This window comes from Solenopsis invicta, chromosome 8 (assembly GCF_016802725.1).
Source record: "Solenopsis invicta isolate M01_SB chromosome 8, UNIL_Sinv_3.0, whole genome shotgun sequence".
NCBI classification, from domain to species: Eukaryota; Metazoa; Arthropoda; class Insecta; order Hymenoptera; family Formicidae; genus Solenopsis; species Solenopsis invicta.
Window position 1 is genome coordinate 21460440 of NC_052671.1, and position 23052 is coordinate 21483491.

A 23052-nucleotide genomic window follows, 5' to 3' on the forward strand; every position below is an offset into this window, starting at 1 on the left:
TCGTAATATTTCTCTGATTGGCTAGAGTTTTTCGCACGTAATTTAAACTTACGTAGCCATGTAGTGCGACTACTGTCAAATTGACTCTTACGAAAATTCAGGAATACAAATTTAAAAAATGATCAATATAGAGCTGTCATCATGATTATTACTAGAATTTAAAATGAAAAAAAAAACTGTTTATTTATTACATTATGAAGTTGCAGAAACCCTGAAAATATTTTTATCTATATTTTAAAAATAGAATCAACTGTGTGTGTTTAATATTGTTAACAAAATTTTATATTATGATTTCCGGACAAATAAATAAAATTTTAAATTTAACTTTAAATTTGGATATACAAATAATAAAGTAATACAAATAATACTAATAGAAATACAAATAATAATAGAAATATGTGGTAGAAATGTCAACAATATGTAATAGAAAAATATTTATTTATTCCTTTTTCACATTTCTATATTTGTGTTAAACTTATTGTTATGTAACTATGATTAGTAGTCTGGAATGTATTTAACATTTTACAAAAAAATTAAAAGAAAAAACTGAAATTCGAGAAATAGAATTATGGAGAACAATACAATAAAGAACAATTCGTTAAAAAAAAATTGCATATGTTTTTTAAATACTTATCACGTCAGAAGTATTTTACTTATTGTTAAAGTATATAACTATCAGTATATAACTTGCAACGTAAAATATTAACGTTTTACAATACATGTATAAACTAAAAATATAATGTAAAATCTTGTAAATGTCACAGATCTGTAAAGAACAATATAAAAATTGCTTTGCCTTTTTGAATATTGCTTTGATAATGTTTACTTATTGTTAATGGGGAACACCACGGTGACGGTTTACAAAAATCGATTTTTTTTTTTGCATTTTTGTGATGTTTGGAGCCTTAAAAATATGTCCCTATAATATTATGGTGAAATTCGTAACGGAACTATAGTAAATATGTCATAGAGTAGAACTTGGTCAGATGCCGCTAGTAGAACCGGCCGCGCGCTACCTGAAAAGATTCGGCAGTCCCCTTGATCTGTCTGTAGGGAGTTTTACCGGTATTCTTTTGTTGTCTACGTGCTTGAGTTCTGTTGTATAGTATGTACATATGTTTTTGTGACGACCGTTAAGCGTGTAAAAGTAGTCTTTCGGCAACCTTCGAGGCGCAAGGTTCGTAGCAAACGTTGATTTGAAAATCTAAGAGTTATTTGGTTATTTATTTAGTTTATTAGAGATATTCATTTTATGTTAAAGATGGATCGAAAAGGCAAGAAACAATCTAATCCGAAACCAACTAAAGACGGCAAAAAATTGAAACGTCCTCTGAATCGATTTGAAATAGAACAAAATGTAGGCGACAAAAGCACGTCATCCAAAAAATTGAAAACCGTTGATAAGGATATTGATATTGATCCAACAATATCATATAGAATTTTAAATTTTTTCTCGGTTTTTCCCGTTATGGCAGGATTTCTGTGTTGCAAAACGTGTGGAAGTGAGATAGAATTTCACGAAACAAGTAAACGTGGCCTCGGATTTAAATTAGTTATCAAATGTAAAGAATGTGATCCGAAATACATCGAATCGTGTCCTCTTATTTCTAATGCATATTGTTACGTCCGACGGTGGCACAAGACACTCACGCGCACTCACGCACAATAAATAATTGAGCAGATTCTTTAAAAGAAACTGAGACGTTTATTAGAACACGTCCGTCACCGAAACGAGGCTCCCGACGTCAGCAACATAACAACAACCGTCGTCAACGAGCGACCGTCAACTCATTACTATCGATTACATAAACTATACGGTGACACATTACAAATATCGCACGACCGTAACAATATGAAATAAACAAAAGATTTATATTTACCATGAGGTTATTGGGAATCGGATTGAATGGAGCAGAAAAGTTTTGCGGACTAATGGATTTGCCTCGACCTATCTTCCGTTCCTTCTATGACTCTCTCGTGAAACAAATCCACACTGCTGCAAAATCGATTTGTAATATTTCATTAAAATCTAGTACACAAGAGGAAAAAATAAAAACTGCAGAAGCATTAAATGTTCAAGAGACTACAGAAATTACAGTATCTGGTGACGGAAGCTGGAAAAAAAGGGGCTTTAGTTCGTTGTTCGGCGTTTCATCTCTGATCGGTTATTATACAAGTAAAGTGCTCGATATAAGTGTAAAATCTTCCTTTTGTAAAGCCTGCACTTTTTGGGAAAAACGAAGCAATACTGTAGAATACGAAGAGTGGTTACAATCTCATACAGATGAATGCACGGCAAATCATGAAGGCTCCTCTGGAAAAATGGAAGTCGATGGAATTCGCGAAATGTTTCTAAGATCCGAAGATCTTCACAATGTTCGATATATAAATTATATTGGAGACGGTGACAGCAAAACTTACAAAGCAATCGTCGATTCGGTTCCGTATCCCGTACCCTTCCGCACAAAAAAAGAGTGCATTAACCACGTACAAAAAAGAATGGGCGCAAGGCTACGTAAATGTAAAAAAGAAAATAAAGGACTAGGAGGTAAAGGAAAACTTACAGCGAAATTAATTGATGATTTAAGTACTTTTTACGGACTAGCTATTCGCAGACATCAAAATTCTGTGGATGAAATGTATAAAGCAATTTGGTCTACTCTGTATCACAAGAGTTTATCTGACGACAATCCGAAACATGATTATTGCCCGGAGGGGCCAAATTCTTGGTGCACTTGGCAGCGAGCAAAAGCTGTACGACAAAGCGATTATACACACAAAACACCGCTTCCTGATGTAGTCATTGATGCAATCACTCCTATTTATAAAGATTTGAGTGATAAAAGGTTACTTGAAAAATGCTTGGGAGGTTTTACTCAAAATAATAATGAGAGTTTTAACAACATGATTTGGAGCATCGATCCAAAAACAACATCAAGTGGAGGTATAGTCGTAGAAATCGCTGCAAGCATCGCTGTTTGTATTTTTAATGATGGATACACCGATGTATTAAAAATAATGGAGCTGCTGGGAATTAGAATTGGACTGTCAGCATCACAATTTCGCGACTACAAGGACGATCAACGGATTTCACTTGCAGACCTCCGAACGCAAGCGGCGACGCGTGAGGAAAGATTGCGAAGAAAGCAAAGCAGAAACGAAGCCGAAGAACTAGCTATTGCTTCAGAAGGCACTTCATATGCACCCGGATTGGACGCACTTTGGTTCGTTACAAAATTTTATCGTTTTATATGAACCAATTAGTTGTAAAACTTTAAACGCGTTTTTCTCGAAACCACGTTTTCGTAACTGGGCGCTCTCATATCTCGGCCAATTTTTATCCGAATAACTTGAAATTTGGACAGAATGTTTACAACAAAATTGTCTTCAGTTGCACGTACGGATTTTTCAATCGGATTATTAGTTTTTGAAAAACAATTAAAGAAGTGTTACGTCTGGCGAGAAAATTTTCATTTTTCCGCGCCATCCGTACTAATAATAACCCAATCAGAATCCGGAAACATCCTCCGATCAATTAGATAAATCCCGCGTCAGTCGATATCGCTCGATTTCAAATTTCATACGGCTTGGCTACCTCGTGCCGCCCCTCGATCGACGCGCAACACCCGCGAGCGTCCATCGGCGCGAGACAAACATCGTGCGCGCCGACCCCTCGGCTCGCGACCCCCTCTGATACCAACAAGCTCCGCGCGTTGGAATTCTATTCATCTTTCCAATTTAATACGAAATATTAAGAATGGCAAATTTATTATTATCTAAGCGTGATCCACTCATGGACGCTTCCCACTGCTGCGCCATGCAACTCCGATCGAAACAACTCTAAAATCACGGCCAATAAAAATGCCAAATAATTTTGAATCAATTAATCTCCTACGAACGATAATTAAACCTTAACTTTTTATACGTAAAACTATTGCATGTGCTTGGCGCTATCGCCTCACACACTCTCAATTCTAATACAAATTCTATTAAATTCTATTAATTTTCTGAGCACTGGATTTCGCGTCGGGGCTTGGTATGCGGTGCCCCCGCGAGTCGCGATCCCCGGAGAAGTCTACAAGCGCTCGCGCGATATAGGCGCAAGCCGCGCGGTCGTGGAACGGGGCGGGCTTCTAAGGGCCACAAGTTACGAAAAACTATCGCTCCAAATTTTCCGCGAACCTGAGGAATCGTCCCGCGACACCTTTTGCCCATATCCTTGCCTATATAAGGAGCGAAATCGGAGCTCGAAATTCAGATCAGTCTTGTTGGTCGAGTGAGATTCGCTGCCATCGGCGACCACCAACGTTCAGACCTCCAGGTACGATCTCAGCGACGGGAGGGTTTTACTCCTGACGAAGACGTTGATCTTCGGAGTGGCCCCGGTCGGATCGCCTCTTTCCTCTCCCTCCTTTCCACCAGAGATTCTGAGGGTTGAACCTCACCTGGCACTAGCTAGAGTGTGGCCTCACTCGTTTCTCTGCCTCCCTCCCTTTCTTCCGGAGAAGACTCGCGAAAGCGACTCTCCAACGTCTCCTCTCTCTCTCCCTCCTACGGCGTCGAAGAAGACTCGCTAACGCGACTCTTCGACACCGTCCTGCTTCCCTTCCTAACCTGTCGAGGAAGATTCGCTAGCGCGATTCCTCGACATTTTCACCGTCCCCTCTTCTTCCATATAATTTCCACCTTTAAGGGAGGCGTTCTAACGGGTGACCACTCCGACCCAGCGGATTCGTCACTCGTAACACATACTTGATCATTAATTTATTTTACTAAAATTCGTAGATCTTTTATACTGAGCTCTCTCTCTCTCTCTCTCTCTCTCTCTCTCTCTCTCTCTCTCGCGTTAAAGTCGTCCATTCGGAAGATCGGTAAGTTACCTGCTCATTTACGCATTCACGTGGCTATCCTTCTCACTGATTCGATCATGTATCTCCTTAAGGAGCTATGGGCAGAAGAAAGGCACCGTTCAATTCCAGAGGACCCCTTCGGGTTACCTCATTATCACACGCGATTAAGATATTGTACCACTTCCTCATTATACATATGAAAAATACATACACATTTATATTCAACCATTACACGCTCTGTCATTCATTTAACCCCACGCCAAGCTCAAGCACGCACGCTACAACTCCTATAGCGTTAATAAAACGCTACTACATTTTCTAAACCTACTCATAAATCACCTAATAATATATCTTCCTACAATATCTCCTATTTCCCATACAAGGAATTTGTCGCGTATCAGGCCGTGTTATCACACGATTCGGAGCCGCGACTGGTGACAGCTGCCTTAACACCAAAACTAACCAACGAACCAGATCTACGTCCCGGGATCGCAACCTTCGCGAATCCGCGGACGTAACATTACATTTGTAATTACTGCCAGAGGCGTTTTGTGAGCTGGCTACTTATAACAAAATGCCACAGTTGTAAAATGTCAAAAGCATTTATTGTGGGTTTTTTAATTTTTTACCAGGGTCATTATCGTGTACTGGCTTGTTATAACAAAATGCTACAGCTGTACATTGTGTTGTAGATAGTTATAACCAAATATCGGAGGCGTTTGAACTAGCTAATTATGACACAATATTATAAGTGTTTATTATACGCATATAATTTTTATAAAACGCTGTATTTCTTTTCTTCTCTTTTTGTTATGTAACAAAAGGAAATAGAGTATCTGTCTAACAGAGCTCATGTGAAAATAGAAAAGAAACAACGCTTATATGATAAATGTCGATAAAAATGTTGTTATTATCGATATTTATCATTTTTAGTTCTGCAGAGATCCGCAGATGTCGCATTTAGTTCTACGGAGGGCCGCAGATGTCGCAGGACTATTACAGTCTAGACCGACCTCGATTGAGTTCGCCATTCACTTTAGCATCCCCTTAAAGATTTCAATTTCGTAAATATAGACTGTAAAACTTTTTTATAAAGTAAATATTATTACGACTTGGCAAGATCTATATTGGTTCAAAAAATGATCTAAATTAAAAAATTCTTTTTGTTATCAATATAAAATACTGCAGAATGAATTCATACGTATATTATAATTCTAAAAAAGGATTTCCAAAACTATAAAAGTAATACACACAAAAATTTGTCACAAAATTACGGTGTTTTAATTGGTAAAATAGGATGATTAGAATCTCTTTAAGTCAACAATGCGTTAGAAGTAGACTTAGAAAATTTTTGCATAAAATAAATATTTTTTTAATGTTCCAAATGTAAATACGCTTTATATTATACATCGAATAATATTCATTTTTAAAACATTTGTAGTAATTCCGTATACCGCAATAATTTCAAAATCTAGATGAATGTCATGTGTGAGTTCATATAAAAAATGAGAAGTTTTCTACAAAATTATAAAATATTGTATGGAAATCGAAAACATTCTAAATTTATATTAAGATTCAGCTTGTGTGAAAAATTTTTACTTAAATTGTTCGTTTTTTGCATAATAGTTCTTAATTTTGTTTAATCATCCTTGTACATGGAAGGTACTCTAAATCGAGTAGTTGCTGGACGGAAAAGCGGATTTTCATCTAAAGCATAAACAGTTGTTTGTCGTTCCTTCTCAAATTTCACATATTCCCTACGATCTTGTACCGAAGTCCAAAACCTAAAATAAAAACAATTTATTTTATGTTTATAGATGTAGAATACTCTTTAATACAACTATTTAACTTTATTTCCATGAAAATAGATTAGATTTATGAGAACATACTAACTTACTTCCATATTAATAAGCCAATAATTCCGAGCAGCAACACAGCAGCAAAGAGGATTCCCGGAATAAACGCGGCGTGCATCAACGTGCGACAAGTCTGTCAAAATCATAAAAATTAAGAGATTTGCACGGAAAATCTTGCTTTATTTTACAATATAATATTATATGTGTATAGCATATAAATTAATTACAATTGAAGGGTTTTCTCGCCAAAAACTAAAATCTCTAACAAAATTAAATTTTCAGGATACAGAAAACTTTTTATCTTCGTACCATTTATTGATCATTTGGGTGGATTTCCAAAAACGGGCAACCTGTGATTTCAAACTTTGAAATTTTGTCAAAAGTTTTACTTAGAGTTAAAATAAAAGCTCTTAAAGAGATTTTTGACGACTTCTATAAAAAAAACCATTTTTTAAGACAAAATGAAAAAAACAATTATATTAAACATTTTTTTCATACAGTCAACCTCAAATGACTTCAAATTGACTTTAATGTTAATCTTGACCTTCAAAAAGATTAAGGTCATTGACCTTTTTTTTATTTATTGTTTATTAAAAAGTTGTTAATAAAGTAATTTTATTAAATAGCACTTTATTTTTTTAAATGTAATGATAAAAATATATATTCTGTGTATTAAATTATTTTCATAGAACATATATTTACAGTATATAAATACAATATATGACTTTCAATGCGATGCAAGGACTATCCCTCTCTGTTTAGAGACAAAACGATGTGAATTGTACTGTTTCACATGAATTTTATTTTTATTATTAACAATAAGTTTTATTTATGAAAATTATTTTGATAATTATTTTTTAACACAAGACGATGGAAAATATCAATGGCCTTGACTATCTTAAAGGTCAAGGCCAACATTAAAATCAAGTAATATTGTGTACATAAAGAAAATTTAATTTTACTCATAGTTTCACGTATAATACTGTTTGTTAAATCATTCTCGACACTAATTCTTATAATTATTATGTCTTGCAATTTGATATCACGTTGATCGCTTTTATCCGCGCATAAAGAATGGCGACATCGTCTAGCATCAAAGCCTGAGTTTCTAGGCGATCCGCGACAACGCTTAGGGGATGTTCCTTGTGTCATTTTAAGACTAAACATTCGTCTTCAAATAAAGCTCGTCTCCATAGTAAATTCACCTTCGAATTTGCACACTGAGAGAGATCTTGCCGTCCGCAACCTCTTTATCTATATCGCTGATCCGCCTATTTTCCACCGTATTGATCAATCCTTATAAATTTTTAAGAATTAGCAGCAACGCGAGATAAAGTTTCACCGCAATCACGATATCACAAACGCTTTTAAATTTTGCCGCGATCAACTTAGTGTCTCCGCCGATATTCGCTCGATATCAATCGCGCAGCATCAACATTACATGTGCGGCATTCACATCGGCTCTACATGAAAAAGAGCGCATGTCTTTACAAAATTTTACTTTGTTACCCCGCCTGGATAAACATACAAAAAATTAATGTTTTTTTTCTTTTGCTATGCAACAAGTAGAAAATATTTGGGGTTGTCTGTAGAAAAAAAAATATTTACACGTATTTTTCATGTAATAAAATAGTTTTAACAAAAGAGTCGTCAAAAATCTTTTTAAGGACTTTTATTTTAAATTTTGATAAAGTTTTATCGAGAAATCAGAGGTTGACCATTTTCAAAACTTTATCTTAGGTATAAAAATAAAGCTGTTTTATAATAATAAAGTTTTGATTCATATTTTCAGGATTTATTTAAAAGAAAAAAAAATTTCTAGACCTGTTTGGTTCTTGCGGTATAAAAAAAATGTTTTTTTTTACATTCATATTTCTATTTGTTTGACTTACATTTATTTTACAGAAATAATATAGTAGATCTTTATATAAAATATTATATCGTTTAAATAACTAGGCTATACACAGTCTAAAGCAAATTTTGTGCTCCATAATTTTCTAGGTGAACTTAACATTTACAAGATTCTCCAAACTCCGCGCCGTGATTGTTTTGTCGAACTTAAAATATTTTAGGAAAAACCAAAAAATATAATATCACTAAAATTAAAATTACTAATAAATTTTAATAATTTTTGATGTTTATAAGCATCTTTGCGATCCCCCCTTATCCCAAAAGCTGTGAAGAAATTATTGCTAAAAATATTATAAAAATATTTTGACAGGGTTTTAATCTGAATCCTTCATTTAACCGGGAAAGGTATCTTAGCCAGTTTGAAACACTTGGTAATCGCAATAATCAATGATGTTATACATATGAATATCATTTTCAGCTAACACGTATATACATATAACGATATCCTAACATGACCGGGTTTAAACATGTAAACATATTTAAATAACAAGAAGGCTATACACGGTCTAAAGCAGATTACTTTGTTTAATACTTTAATTTTACTCTTATAATAGACATTTACATCAATCCGGATTTAACTTATTATTAAACATGTGATTTACACATGTTTAACAAGCCGAATTAAAAAAGCGAAAGGATGTTTTGTTTAATTATATAATTCAATGAATCTGATGATTTATTCTTATTTTTTCGTCTTTTGACAAACTTATTGAGTTTGTTCAAACATCTATAACTCGCAATATCAGAGAGCATTAATGTAATTTACAAAATAAACTGTACCGACTGTCGCATCAGACGTGGATCAAAGCAAAAGAACGTTAAAAATAAGACTCAGAAAACATAGATCAAATCCAAATTACGATTCCCAAAACAAATAATAATTAACAATGACTTAATAGAATACGACTACTCATTTGACCGGGAAAATTGCAAAATACTTGACGTTAAATAAAATTATTACAACAGGATCATTTCTGAAATGTAAATTTCTGATTTACATAAAAAAGGAAAATGGAGTGAATTTAAATAATGATACAGAATTGCTAGACGAATGTTATATGAATGTTCTCGACAAATCATCGATACCTTTGAAACCATGTAAACAATGCTAATATGTATAATTCTCCACTCGATATCATTGCCTAAGAAGACATAAACCAGAAAAGATCTCTTCATGTTACAGTTGTAGATATGTACGCATCTTAAATTATACGTAAGTTAATTGTCATAATTTTATCATTAAGAACGAATAACTTAACTTATTTTTACTCAAGGAGAAAATGTGCGTATACTGACATTTAAGAATTTTATCATCCCGGATTAATTAAATCTCTAAGGGGAAACAAAGAATCAATTATGGACAGAACACCAGCATATGCATATAATTTTTGCGTTTGATTGATTTTTAATTAATGTTGCTTAATTCGTATTTTGCCATTGAAAAGAATATTGTAATGAAACGATTCGTTTTTTATTAACTCTTAAATACATTCGATTTGGAAAATTACGTTAATACTAGGTGAGAGACACCAGTTTGATTTCAATAAATACTTTTTAACAATTTTTTAAAATAAAAGTTTAAAATCTCAGAAATGTGACTGCACAATCGACTGAAAAATAAATTATTGTGAAGTTGTGTTGTTATTCTTTAGTGTAGTGTCGTTTTATTTTGTAGTAAATGTTTTTCTCAATGTCTGCGTTTTCATGTTAGACACAGACTGTCCTCGAAATGTTTTTGTCATTTTATGCGAGAAAAACATGCATTCAATTTTCATTGAGAACATTTTTCTTTATCTCTTATAGTTTCGACGATAGAAAGACGCTTCGAAAGAAAAAACCCGATTTTCTTCAAAAGAGTGTTTCACCCTTAAAAGTGTATTAGGACACGTGTAAAAAATACGTGTCCCTTATTTTAATCTGTACAACATATTAAAGGCACGTCGAAATCGGAGGGAGTCACTTCCGTAGCGCACAAACGCGCGGACGGGTGTGCGTACCGTGCGTATAGAGAGGTTTCTAATTATTTTTGGAAAATGGGAATGTTGTATCGTAACTTTATCATATACCGTTGAATTTGTAATAAAATTAGCTTTATTTTGCTTATAAAAACAATAAAAATTTTAAAAGAAAATAGATAAGTGGTGGGGGAAAGTATTAAAAAGAATTTAAAAAAAAAAATTTTTTTTTCGCTGTTATAAATTACTCTTCGAACCATTCAATTTTTATATAAAACATTTTTTTCTATCTCTTATAGTTCTGACGGCATACGCTTCGAAAGAAAAAAACCGATTTTCTTCAAAAGGGTGTTTCACTCCCTTAAAGTGCGTATGGGCACGTATAAAAAAATACGTGTCCTTTATTTTTATCTGTACTACAACATATTAAAAACTCGTTTTAATCTAAGGCGGACACTTCCCCGTGTTTCCTTGTTAGTTAAAATATTCTAAAGCATAATTTTTTTTACAGATTTAAGAAAATTTGTTAAGTCTATAGAAACATTTCTCTCTACAAAATATTTATATTTAACATTTTCTGTTTGATTCTTGCCGAATCAAAATCATTTACGATGTGACATTATTAGAAAGCGTCGTTAATGGAAAATGTTTCGGAGTTATAATTCAGAGAAAATGGATTTATTTGATTTCTATGGAAAACCCTTCAATTAAATTTATAAGGTTATAATATTCGTTTTACCTTGTTGGCAATTCTCAAAATAACTATCTTATCCGGTTGAAATTCATATATATAAGGTATAGTGCAGACTGTTCTATCTTGTACCGACCTCACGAAACAGTAATGCTCGTCATCTGCTTAAAAAAATACTTGTAAACATTTCTCGAAAGCACTCATAAAAAATCTGATTAAATATTTGACATTGGGTCAAAGTAGGTTGTGATAAGCGTATAGCTGTAAAATAATTCGCGTGTATACCTATATCCACCGTATCCACTCGCTCGGTTTTGTAAAAAGTCGTATTGGTCTGACATAGTTCTTCCGCTTTTTCCGGATATTCAACCGTGACGTTCACGCAAGAATTGTAGAGGATGCAAAGTCCGCTGCCACCTGCACTCGCGGACGATTCACAGTACGTTCCTCGATAATACAGACCGTCGGCAGCTGTCTCGTTGCATCTATGAATTTAAAAAATACAAATTTTACAATTTCAAAAAAATATATGTTTGAGACTGTAATAGTTATAAGTTATTATTCTTACTAGAATTACGATCGTTTGTCAAATAATTATTTCTTTTACAACTGTTATATTTTTGCAAACAATTGTATCGTATTTAAATTGTTAAACTTATTATAATGTTCATAATTATTCTATATTTTCTCAAAGAATCTTAGCTATTCTTATTATTGTATATTTCTCTAGAGTATCCTGTCTCGTTAATTGGCATAAGAATAATAAGTCAAGAAGCTTCGACGATAACGGTCCATCATAACACCGTTGTCTTTGAACCAGATAAGTTTTTCATACACTCAGGCCCGGTTTCGCAATTCACGGTTAGCTCGAGTTAACCGAAGTTTAACTCGCTGAACTCAGTTTAGCGCATTTGTGGTGTTCCACAATCACCTTAAACCTTCGTTAAGGTTCACTTGCCTCGGTTAAAGATGAACCCCCGATTTTGGGCGTTTAACCAATTTAACCGAGGTTTACAATCCTAGCACCAATGAAATTGCTGTGAAAGTTTCGCACATCTTGTAATCATATTTACTTTTGAGTAAATATGATATATCATATATCATTTTTTGCTTTCAATAATTTCAACTAATGTAATTTTTTCATCTCTTGAAAAATTCGGTAGCCGCTTTTTATTCATATTATCCTTCACGGACAATTCCTTTTTACAGGACATCACAATTATTTTATTATATAACTTTTATTGAACAAAAGTAAAAGTTCTTCAGCCGTTTACGAGCTCTTACAACAATTCTTCTTCTTATCCTTTTGAGTGATACCCAGTAACTAAATGAACAGGAAACGATGAACAGGAAATGAACGATTTGACTATGATGCAAAAATAAATGCAATAATAAAATACAGAAAGACAGTGATCATTCCGGCAGACCGATTGAGATATAATCGACAGTCACAAGAAAAATATATCAGTAACGGGCGAAAACGTCCGAACGTGTATGCGGTCACAAACAAGCTCTCAACTATAATATAAACCTTAGAACTTTATGGCTTTAAGTTACGGCTATTGTAAAATGGGCTACATCGGCATGCTTTTCCCTCTTTTTTTTCAAAATTTTAACTAACCAATCACAATTTACGTTTAAGGAGAAAGAAGCATATATTCTGAGTTTCAGTAAATAGGATATAGGGTTACGTAACCTACGGTTAAAAATGAGTTGTGGAACGCCATACAGGTTTAACGCCGGCGTCAATTTTGACAGACGTTCAGCTAAACTCGGGTTAATCTGAAAGTTGTGAAACCGGGCCTCAGTGTAAGCAAAGGAAAGTCGGGCTTATCTAAACAGTGGTTTGACCGGTACGATCCGTTGTGAGTTTAAATCAACGTGATTGAAAAACAATAAGAAGATAAGGGTCAATCCGGCTATTTCCCGCAAATCTTTGCTCCCCCCAAATTTCCTTTGCCAAACTGTCGCTCCGGGGGATCACTCTCTCGACAAGAGAATCGTGCTTCAGATCCAGTGAGCGATGCGAGCGAGTCACATATTCTAAAATAAACTTTATCGTGCGATGAAACGTAAAGGTACGATTTCACGTAGATATAATATCCAGATATTTACCCCCACTCTACCGAAATTCCCCATAACCCATATCTGGATACAATTCTCGATAGTTCGATTGCATCGAACTATCGATGTTCGTATCCGGATATATGCATATACGTTGGAAACGTGAGCGCGAAAGATTTCAAAATGAATGACGGACACTCTAGCGAGGTTAGTGTAAATATAAAAAAAAATACAAATAATTTAACAACTACTTCAAAATTATAAAATATCACAATACGTATAAAGAAACTTTAATCTACACAGAAAGAAATGTTGGATACTTTTTATTTTAATATTATTAAGATTCCCAGATAACACTTTTTTTTTTTTTTTTTGTCGTTTTGATATTGTTACGTCCCGACCGAGCGCGGTCGCCGTTGAGCGGAATACGCGCGTTTCGGCGAAACTGGCTGTTTCGAAGCCTGAGCTTCGGGGACTCCACAGCCCAGGAGCGGATCGCGTGGCCGGATTTACCGGCGGACGGGCCCGATTTTCCGCGACCGATGGCCTAGTGAGGGGAGTTTTATAACTTTAGAAAGGGTGCCGCGAGAGCGCGAGTATAGTGGCGTCGGAATCGTTCCAGGGGCTGTCTCCCTCCCGGATTAAATAAGCTACGAATTCTTCCAGCTCGTGGGGGCAACGGTCACAATCGAGAGGGTGACGACGGGCAGCCACGGGCGCGTGGCAAGAATCGCACTTTTGCGGGTTGTATGGGTAGCCGAGATAGATGTAATGAGTAATTACCCCGAGGTAACTTTCTTTCTTAAAGCTTGATTGTTTGCCTTTACACTCGAGGCATAATACTGTTGACTCGTCGTCATTTCGAAAATACAGTGAGGTTACGCACTGGGCACTGCGGAACCATATACCGAACGAGCGATTCGCTTCGCGCTGGGCACGGACCGAGAGAATAGCAATGCGCGGCGGTGGGCACATACTCTAATTTACCGTGTAAGATTATTATTCTTCTGGAGATACGCACGTGCACGTCTCTTCGATTTCTATTATAGTAGGCGCTGTATTGAGATATGGTTTGTCTTCCGAGTCGTACAAATGGCGCGCGAGGTCGTTCAGTGCTTCGTAGCACTCGACGCAGTCGATCGCGGTCTCCGGAAATGAGATTAGACGATTGCAGGACGAGCAGCGTGTGGCTTCTTCGTCCCCGCCGATAATTAAGTAGTGACGCGTGACTGAGTTAAAAAATACGCGGTCGCGAAAGGGGAGAGTATTTCGGCACCCGTCGCAAATGATCGTGCGGTTAATCTGGTGTTGATGGAAGGTGGCCAGGCTACACAACGCGGAGTTAAGCCAATCGAAATATGGGGCTTGAGTTGAAAAGTACGCGTGTGACATGCTTTGTTGCGACTTAGCTTTAGTATGGCGGTTGCTGTTGAAACTGTTGCCTTGGTAGCAGCTCCGGTCCGGTGATGATCGTCTTCGTCCTTCCCGGCTGTCCTATTGTCCTCTGGCCTCGATCGTGATGTTTCTGTTTATGCACTACACTCGCGTCGCAGTATTGCATGCATGGAAGCGGAGGAGGTTAAGCATGGTGATTAAGCGAAAAAGCATTTGTGCATAAACTAATCTTTTATTACTACGATATAAAGCACAATTTAAACTACGGTTACATTGAAATTAAGCTTACGAGAAAAATAACGATGGATTTAGAGTTAGACTTAAAATTAGAATTAGAATTGGAATTGGGAAGTGTCTCGATTTAGGATTTGAGTTAGAGTTGGAATTCGAATTAGAATTAGGATTGGAATTAGAGTGACTCGTTTGGATTAGCGCGAACTAGTAGCTCAGGGGAACTCGGTCGCTACAATTGCGACACGGAACCGTCCTGGCTACACTAGCCCTGATCTCTACTCTCGAGTTCGAACTGCCCGGAGTCGCGGGCTGCATCCCTATTTATATGATTTTGAGACAAAGCTCTGAAAAAGCGCGGCAAGTCGGTGCTCTTAGTGGGGGGTTGCTGCTGATGCAACCACCACTCAGATTCCTTGAATAAGAAAACTCAAGTTCAAGTGCCGTGCGAGCGGACTTCTCCGCCGCGACCATCCGGCACTGAGAAATGTCAGGGAAATGTCAGTTCACGATTTTATGACTTTAACGGTCGCGCGACAGATTTCTCTGTCGCGGTGTCTTTTAAGTGCCGTGCGAGCGGACTTCTCCGCCGCGACCATCCGGCGCTGGAAAATGTTGGATTGAGATTTTATTACTTTTCGAGTGTCGTGGGCGCAGTTTCCTTCTAGCAACCTTCCGTCACTGGAAAATGTTAAATATGATTTTACGACTTACTGGCCGTGCGTGCAGATCGCTCTGCCGCGACTATCCGGCGCTGGGAAATGTTAAATAGACATTAGTCTATGATTTTATGACTTACTGGCCGTGCGTGCAGATCATTCTGCTGCGACTATCCGGCGCTGGAAAATGTTAAGAACAGGATGCGACCTGACAGTTAGATTTGTTAGCGAATGCCGGCTTGCCCGTCTGTTTTGTACCGGTGTCGAAAAAATTTATACTCGCAACGTCGCGGACGTGACAATATCAAAATGACACCAAAATTGTCACTTGACATCAATTTGACATCAAATTTATGTCGAGTGACAATTTTGCTGTCAAAACGACAACAAAGACGGTAATGTGCTATCTGGGTTAGGTGCACGTAGAGGACATATACATAATACATATATTATGTCAACAATTTATTACGAACATAATATATTGCAGCAATATTACAGCAATATCTCTATAATATTCTTTAATATTAAATAATATTAATATAATAAATTTTTGCGGACATTAGACTTTGCAGCAATATTGCTGCAATATTACTGCAATATATCTTTGCAATATTACAGCAATATTGCAATATTCCATTAATATTACGCGCTGTGCGGGAATAAAATAAATAAGCTTGTTAAAGATTTTTTTTAATAACAAAGTGTCGAACAAATTCTTACAAAAATTTAATTTGATATTTTCTTCTAATTACTATAAGCTAACACCATGCTATACTTGCGGAATTTGCGAGACCGTTTGCGAATTAGTGGAAATCGAAACTCATGAGTGCGTGCAAGGTTATCGTGAAATTGTTACCGATGGAAATTTATATTTTTATGCAAGAGCTGGTAAGTACTAGATAATAAAAAGTATGAAACTGAAGTGCAAATAAAAATTTATTTTAACTGTTATCCTTATTCATATTTATAGATAATGGTCAAATTTTACGCAAAAGCTTGGTAAACGGGGTTGAACAGGTAGTTGGGGAAAATGTTAACAACTGCAGCAGCGAAGGTGATGACCTCTGGACAAATGATAAAATTCGTCTGGAGGAGCAGCTTATCTCAGAGGTTCGGCAGAGACCTCCACTGTGGAATTTTAAACTTTCACTCGTAGAGCGCGGTGTTCGTACGAAAGAGAGACTGTGGGAAGAGATTTCCATAAAACTTAATAGTATAATTTCTTTTACATTATAACACATTATTCTTTGATATTAATTGTACATTCTAATTAAATGTTAATTAAATAATTTTTCTACAGGAGTAATGTCAGCCAAAGACGTAAAGAAAAAGTGGAAATCTTTATGCGACTCCTTCAGGGCGTACTGCAGGAAAAGGAAGTTGCCGAGTGGATCTGCGGCTTCATCGCGCAGTCCATGGGTCCATTACGAGAGAATGGAATTTCTTTTAGATCTTCAACCACAAGGCTCGTACGTAATATTGCAATAATATTATATAATCATACTTTATATTTTATATATTATATATCTTTATATGTATATAAGTAACGTAAAAATAGTGATATTTTTTATTACAGAACGGTATCGAACGCATTAGATGACGAAGATCCAGCAACGGGTGAGACAGAGGAGGCAGAAAATAATGAAAATTTTGTTGGACCGAAAACCAACAGTTTAATCAAATTAACAGGTAGATATGCCACCGACTCATTAGGTAATATACTCATTTCGATGATATTACTGATATAGTACATAAACGAGAAAATATCCCCAATAGGCACATTACATAAGTGCAGATTACAATTTTTATGCAAAACTTTATCGTATAATTTAATAAATGTTGTCCTATCGGAGTAATTATATATCGTAATTTTTTTCCAGGAAACAGTACCACCAATAAACGACGGAGACTTGATGGTAATCGGGAACTGCATACGGAATTATCAAAAGCTTTGATGCAACCAATTAACTTTGCCCAACCTCTTCGCGTAAACGTGGAATTATCAAATTCGCCACCGTACCGGAAAACGCCATCACGCGCGAAAATGCCGTTACGCACTTCACAAGATTTATGCAAAGCGAGCTACATGCAATTAATGACGAAGATGCACGAAGCGAGGTCATACGTCGTTTATTCCAAGTGCTCTTTTCTGCTAAACGCGAATGTGCGAATAAACGCAAGCAATAACAAATATAATATTGTATGTTATTAATGTTGATATTATTAATAATAACATAACATTACCCAAATAGTAAATGACGTCAAAGCAACGTTTTATTAAAAAATGAAATGTTTTATTTTTTCAGTTGAGACATCTCTGAAAAATTTCGGTGCTGTATGGAATTACGTTAAAAACAACGATCCTCTTGCCATGGTACTGCTCCTTCGTTGTTAAAATAATCACAAAATTCGTCCCGAATTTCCATGTACCTGCGAGCACTCATGTTTGATCCGTATCGAGTTACATCTCTAAACGCACATCCATCTTCCATTATTCTTCGCCAAGAGCCGTGTCTGAACCCATTGGGACTATTCGGATCATTTTCGTCGACTAAACTTGCGTGCAAATATGCAATTGCATCGTTTTTTTTTTGGAGCCAATTGTGTAAGCAAACTGTTGCTTGCACCATTGCCATCACGTTTTCTGGCTTAGCAATTATCGGTTTTCGGTATATTCGCCATTGACCTGCTAAAATGCCCAAAGTATTTTCAATCCTTCGGGCACGACTCAAGCGATAATTATAAATAGCTTGCTCTCGCGTGAGTCTATTTCTGCCTGGATAAGGACGAAGCAGGTACAATTTAAGAGGGAAAGCTTCGTCTCCAACAAGACAGTACGGTAATACTCGTCCTCTTCCAACCACTGTTGGCTTTGGTACATTCATGTAATCAGCATCAAATTTTTTACCAATTGTGCTGGCTTGAAAAATACCACCGTCACTTTGTCGCCCTTAAGCTCCGATGTTGACATAACGAAAAATATATTGCGCATCACAAATTGCCAACAATACTACTGTAAGCACCTTTCTAGTTATAGTAACACGAGCCAGCATTATTAGGGCACTAAAACATTATACACATTATTGCTTTTATTGCAAGGTACGTACTTTATATCGTGCATTATTTTTTTCGAATTCTACAATTATTTAACTGATTAAAACGTACGAAAATAACTATTAACATTTACGTACTTGAATGACAACATGCTTGCCATCTATGGCTCCGATGCAATGAACAAAATTTCTCAACTCTTCAAAGCGAGTTCTAGCTACTCTTGTTCCGTTAGTATCGGTGGTAGGACCATTGGATGCAAACTGTCCCAAATTGCTGTACATGTTTCGTGTATAATATTACACACTGTCGTCTTCCCTATGAGATATTGGAATGACATGGATGTCATAGAATCACCGCATGCCAAAAATATGAAATATTTTTTATACTTTTTTTGAAATACTTTTACATATCCTTATTTTTAAATACTTTTATCTCCTTTACATTATATATATTTTTAATTAATTAATTTGTTTTATTTTGTGTTGCAGTAAACAAACTTACCTCAAAGTAACTATTAAGCGTTCTGCGGGTGTTATAGCTTCTCTTAGAAAATTTTGCTTTTGTAATCGGGGGCCAACAATAGACAACAAAACTTCTAACTGCGTTGCAGATATTCTAAAATAATTACGAAAACGAGTGTCTTCTAATTTTAATTTGGGTAGTAACGCATGATAAAAACCATGCCGAGAGCGTTCTTGGAAAAGCGGTGCTACCCAGTGCTGTTTTTTCTTGTACATTCTCTTTTTCGCAATCATCTTTAAAATATTAAATACTGCAACGACGCGTCGTCGTCTAATCTGTTCTATTATTATTTGCGAGACAGCATTTCCACATATTTTCGCTAAATACTCGTCACTCAAATCGCTATCCCTTCCAAGTACCAAATGGAAAATAAATCACTTTATTAAATTCTTTTATCTTTGTACGATGATCATATTTATCACAAATATTTGATCTGTTTAATGTATGTGTATATACAGGGTGTCCCAGACCAATGTATAAAGATTATTACGATGAGGTAGAAGGGATCGAGATAAATGAAAAAGTCTAATACCACTTTGCGATATTTGCAATAGTTTTTGAGTAATAAAATATTAAGGTCAGCCGAATAAGAGCGCGCGGAGAGACAAACGGTCGCTCGTCTGAGCCGTAGGACCGCCCACTACGGCCCGATTGTAGGCGACGGTATGTGGCGTGCGGCAAGGGAAAGGATAGCTTGGCACCGTACCGCGTCGAACCGGGCGGTCTTACGGCTCAGGCGACCAACCTTTTACCTCTCCGCGCGCTCTTATTCGGCTGACTTTAATATCTTATTACACGAAAATTATTGCAATAAAAACAATAATGTGTATAATGTTTTAGTGCCCTAATAATGCTGGCTCGTGTTAGTATAACTACAAAGATGCTCACAGCGTAGTATTGTTGGCAATTTGTGATGCGCAATATATTTTTCGTTATGTCGACATCGGAGCTTACGGGCGACAAAGTGACGGTGGTATTTTTCAAATCAGCACAATTAGTAAAAAATTTAATGCGGATCACATGAATGTGCCAAAGCCAGCAGTAGTTGGAAGAGGACGAGTATTACCGTACTGTCTTGTTGGAGACGAAGCTTTCCCTCTTAAATTGTACCTGCTTCGTCCTTATCCAGGCAGAAATAGACTCACACGAGAGCAAGCTATTTATAATTATCGCTTGAGTCGTGCCCGAAGGATGATTGAAAATACTTTCGGCATTTTAGCAAGTCAATGGCGAATATACCGAAAACCGATAATTGCTAAGCCAGAAAACGTGATGGCAATAGTGCAAGCAACAGTTTCCTTACACAATTGGCTCCAAAAAAACGATGCAATTGCATATTTGCACGCAAGTTTAGTCGACGAAGATGATCCGAATAGTCCCAACGGGTTCAGACACGGCTCTTGGCGAAGAATAACGGAAGATGGATGTGCGTTTAGAGATGTAACTCGATACGGATCAAACATGAGTGCTCGCAGGTGCATGGAAATTCAACACGAATTTTGTGATTATTTTAACAACGAAGGAGCAGTACCATGGCAAGAGGATCGTTGTTTTTAACGTAATTCCATACAGCACCGAAACTTTTCAGAGATGTCTCAACTGAAAAAAATAAAACGTTAAAAAAAATAAAACATTTCATTTTTTAATAAAACGTTGCTTTGACGTCATTTACTATTTGGGTAATGTTATGTTATTATTAATAATATCAACATTAATAACATACAATATTATATTTGTTATTGCTTGCGTTTATTCGCAAATTCGCGTTTAGCAGAAAAGAGCACTTCGAATAAACGACGTATAACCTCACTTCGTGCATCTTTGTCATTAATTGCATGTAGCTCGCTTTGCATAATTCTTGTGAAGTGCGTAACGGCATCTTCGCGCGTGGTGGCGTTTTCCGGTACGGTGGCGAATTTTGATAATTCCACGTTTATGCGAAGAGGTTGGGCAAAGTTAATTGGTTGCATCAAAGCTTTTGATAATTCCGTATGCAGTTCCCGATTACCATCAAGTCTCCATCGCTTATTGGTGGTACTGTTTCCTGGAAAAAAATTACGGTATATAATTACTCCGATAGGACAACATTTATTAAATTATACGATAAAGTTTTGCATAAAAATTGTAATCTGCACTTATGTAATGTGCCTGTTGGGGATATTTTCTCGTTTATGTACTATATCAGTAATATCATCGAAATGAGTATATTACCCAATGAGTCGGTGGCATATCTACCTGTTAAATTGATTAAACTGTTGGTTTCCGGTCCAACAAAATTTTCATTATTTTCTGCCTCCTCTGTCTCACCCGTTGCTTCGTCATCTAATGCGTTCGATACCGTTCTGTAATAAAAAATATCACTATTTTTACGTTACTTATATACATATAAAGATATATAATATATAAAATATAAAGTATGATTATATAATATTATTGCAATATTACGTACGGGCCTCGTAGTTGAAGATCTAAAAGAAATTCCATTCTCTCGTAATGGACCCATGGACTGCGCGATGAAGCCGCAGATCCACTCGGCAACTTCCTTTTCCTGCAGTACGCCCTGAAGGAGTCGCATAAAGATTTCCACTTTTTCTTTATGTCTTTGGCTGACATTACTAAATTATACTATTAAGTTTTATGGAAATCTCTTCCCACAGTCTCTCTTTCGTACGAACACCGCGCTCTACGAGTGAAAGTTTAAAATTCCACAGTGGAGGTCTCTGCCGAACCTCTGAGATAAGCTGCTCCTCCAGACGAATTTTATCATTTGTCCAGAGGTCATCACCTTCGCTGCTGCAGTTGTTAACATTTTCCCCAACTACCTGTTCAACCCCGTTTACCAAGCTTTTGCGTAAAATTTGACCATTATCTATAAATATGAATAAGGACAGTTAAAATAAATTTTTATTTGCACTTCAGTTTCATACTTTTTATTATCTAGTACTTACCAGCTCTTGCATAAAAATATAAATTTCCATCGGTAACCATTTCACGATAACCTTGCACACACTCATGAGTCTCGATTTCCACTAATTCGCAAACGGTCTCGCAGATTCCGCAAATATAGCATGGTGTTAGCTTATAGTAATTAGAAGAAAACATCAAATTAAATTTTTGTAAGAATTTGTTCGACACCTTGTTATTAAAAAAAAATCTTTAACAAGCTTATTTATTTTATTCCCGCACAGCGTGTAAAATTAATGGAATATTGCAATATTGCTGTAATATTGCAAAGATATATTGCAGTAATACTGCAGCAATATTGCTGCAAAGTCTAATGTCCGCGAAAATTTATTTCATTAATATTATACAATATTATTTAATATTAAAGAATATTATAGAGATATTGCTGTAATATTGCTGCAATATATTATGTTCGTAATAAATTGTGGACTTAATGTATGTATTAGGTATATATCCTTTACGTGTACCTAACCCAGATAGCACATTACCGTCTTTGTTGTCGTTTTAACAGCGAAATTGTCACTCGACATAAATTTGACGTCAAATTGATGTCAAGTCACAATTTTGGTGTCATTTTGTTATCAAAACGACAAAAAAAAAAAAAAATGCTCTGGGAATCTTAATAATATTAAAATAAAAAGCTTTGTCCAATATTTCTTTCTGTGTAGATTAAAGTTTCTTTATACGTATTGTGATATTTTATAATTTTGAAGTAGTTGTTAAATTATTTGTATTTTTTTTATATTTACACTAACCTCACTAGAGTCTCCGTCATTCATTTTGAAATCTTTCGCGCTCACGTTTCCAACGTAGTGTGTATATGCATATATTCGGATACAAACTTTGATAGTTCGATGCAATCGAACTATCGAAAATTGTATCCAGATCACGGTCTTGTAT

General features: G+C 35.9%; 1 protein-coding gene across 2 annotated transcripts in view; it reads right to left on the reverse strand.

Annotated features, from left to right (window-relative positions):
• Positions 1–5459: 5459 nt before the first annotated feature.
• The window catches only part of LOC105207823 (integrin beta-PS), a 102656-nt gene continuing 85063 nt past the window's right edge, over positions 5460–23052 (reverse strand). For both annotated transcript variants that reach the window (XM_039452561.1, XM_039452560.1), the window contains 4 exons: positions 11549–11748; positions 11312–11424; positions 6748–6839; positions 5460–6634 (listed from right to left, as the gene is read on the reverse strand). In XM_039452561.1, coding sequence (XP_039308495.1) covers positions 6490–6634; positions 6748–6839; positions 11312–11424; positions 11549–11748 — 550 coding nt within the window. In that variant the 3' untranslated portion in view covers positions 5460–6489. The remainder of the gene's footprint in view (positions 6635–6747; positions 6840–11311; positions 11425–11548; positions 11749–23052) is intronic.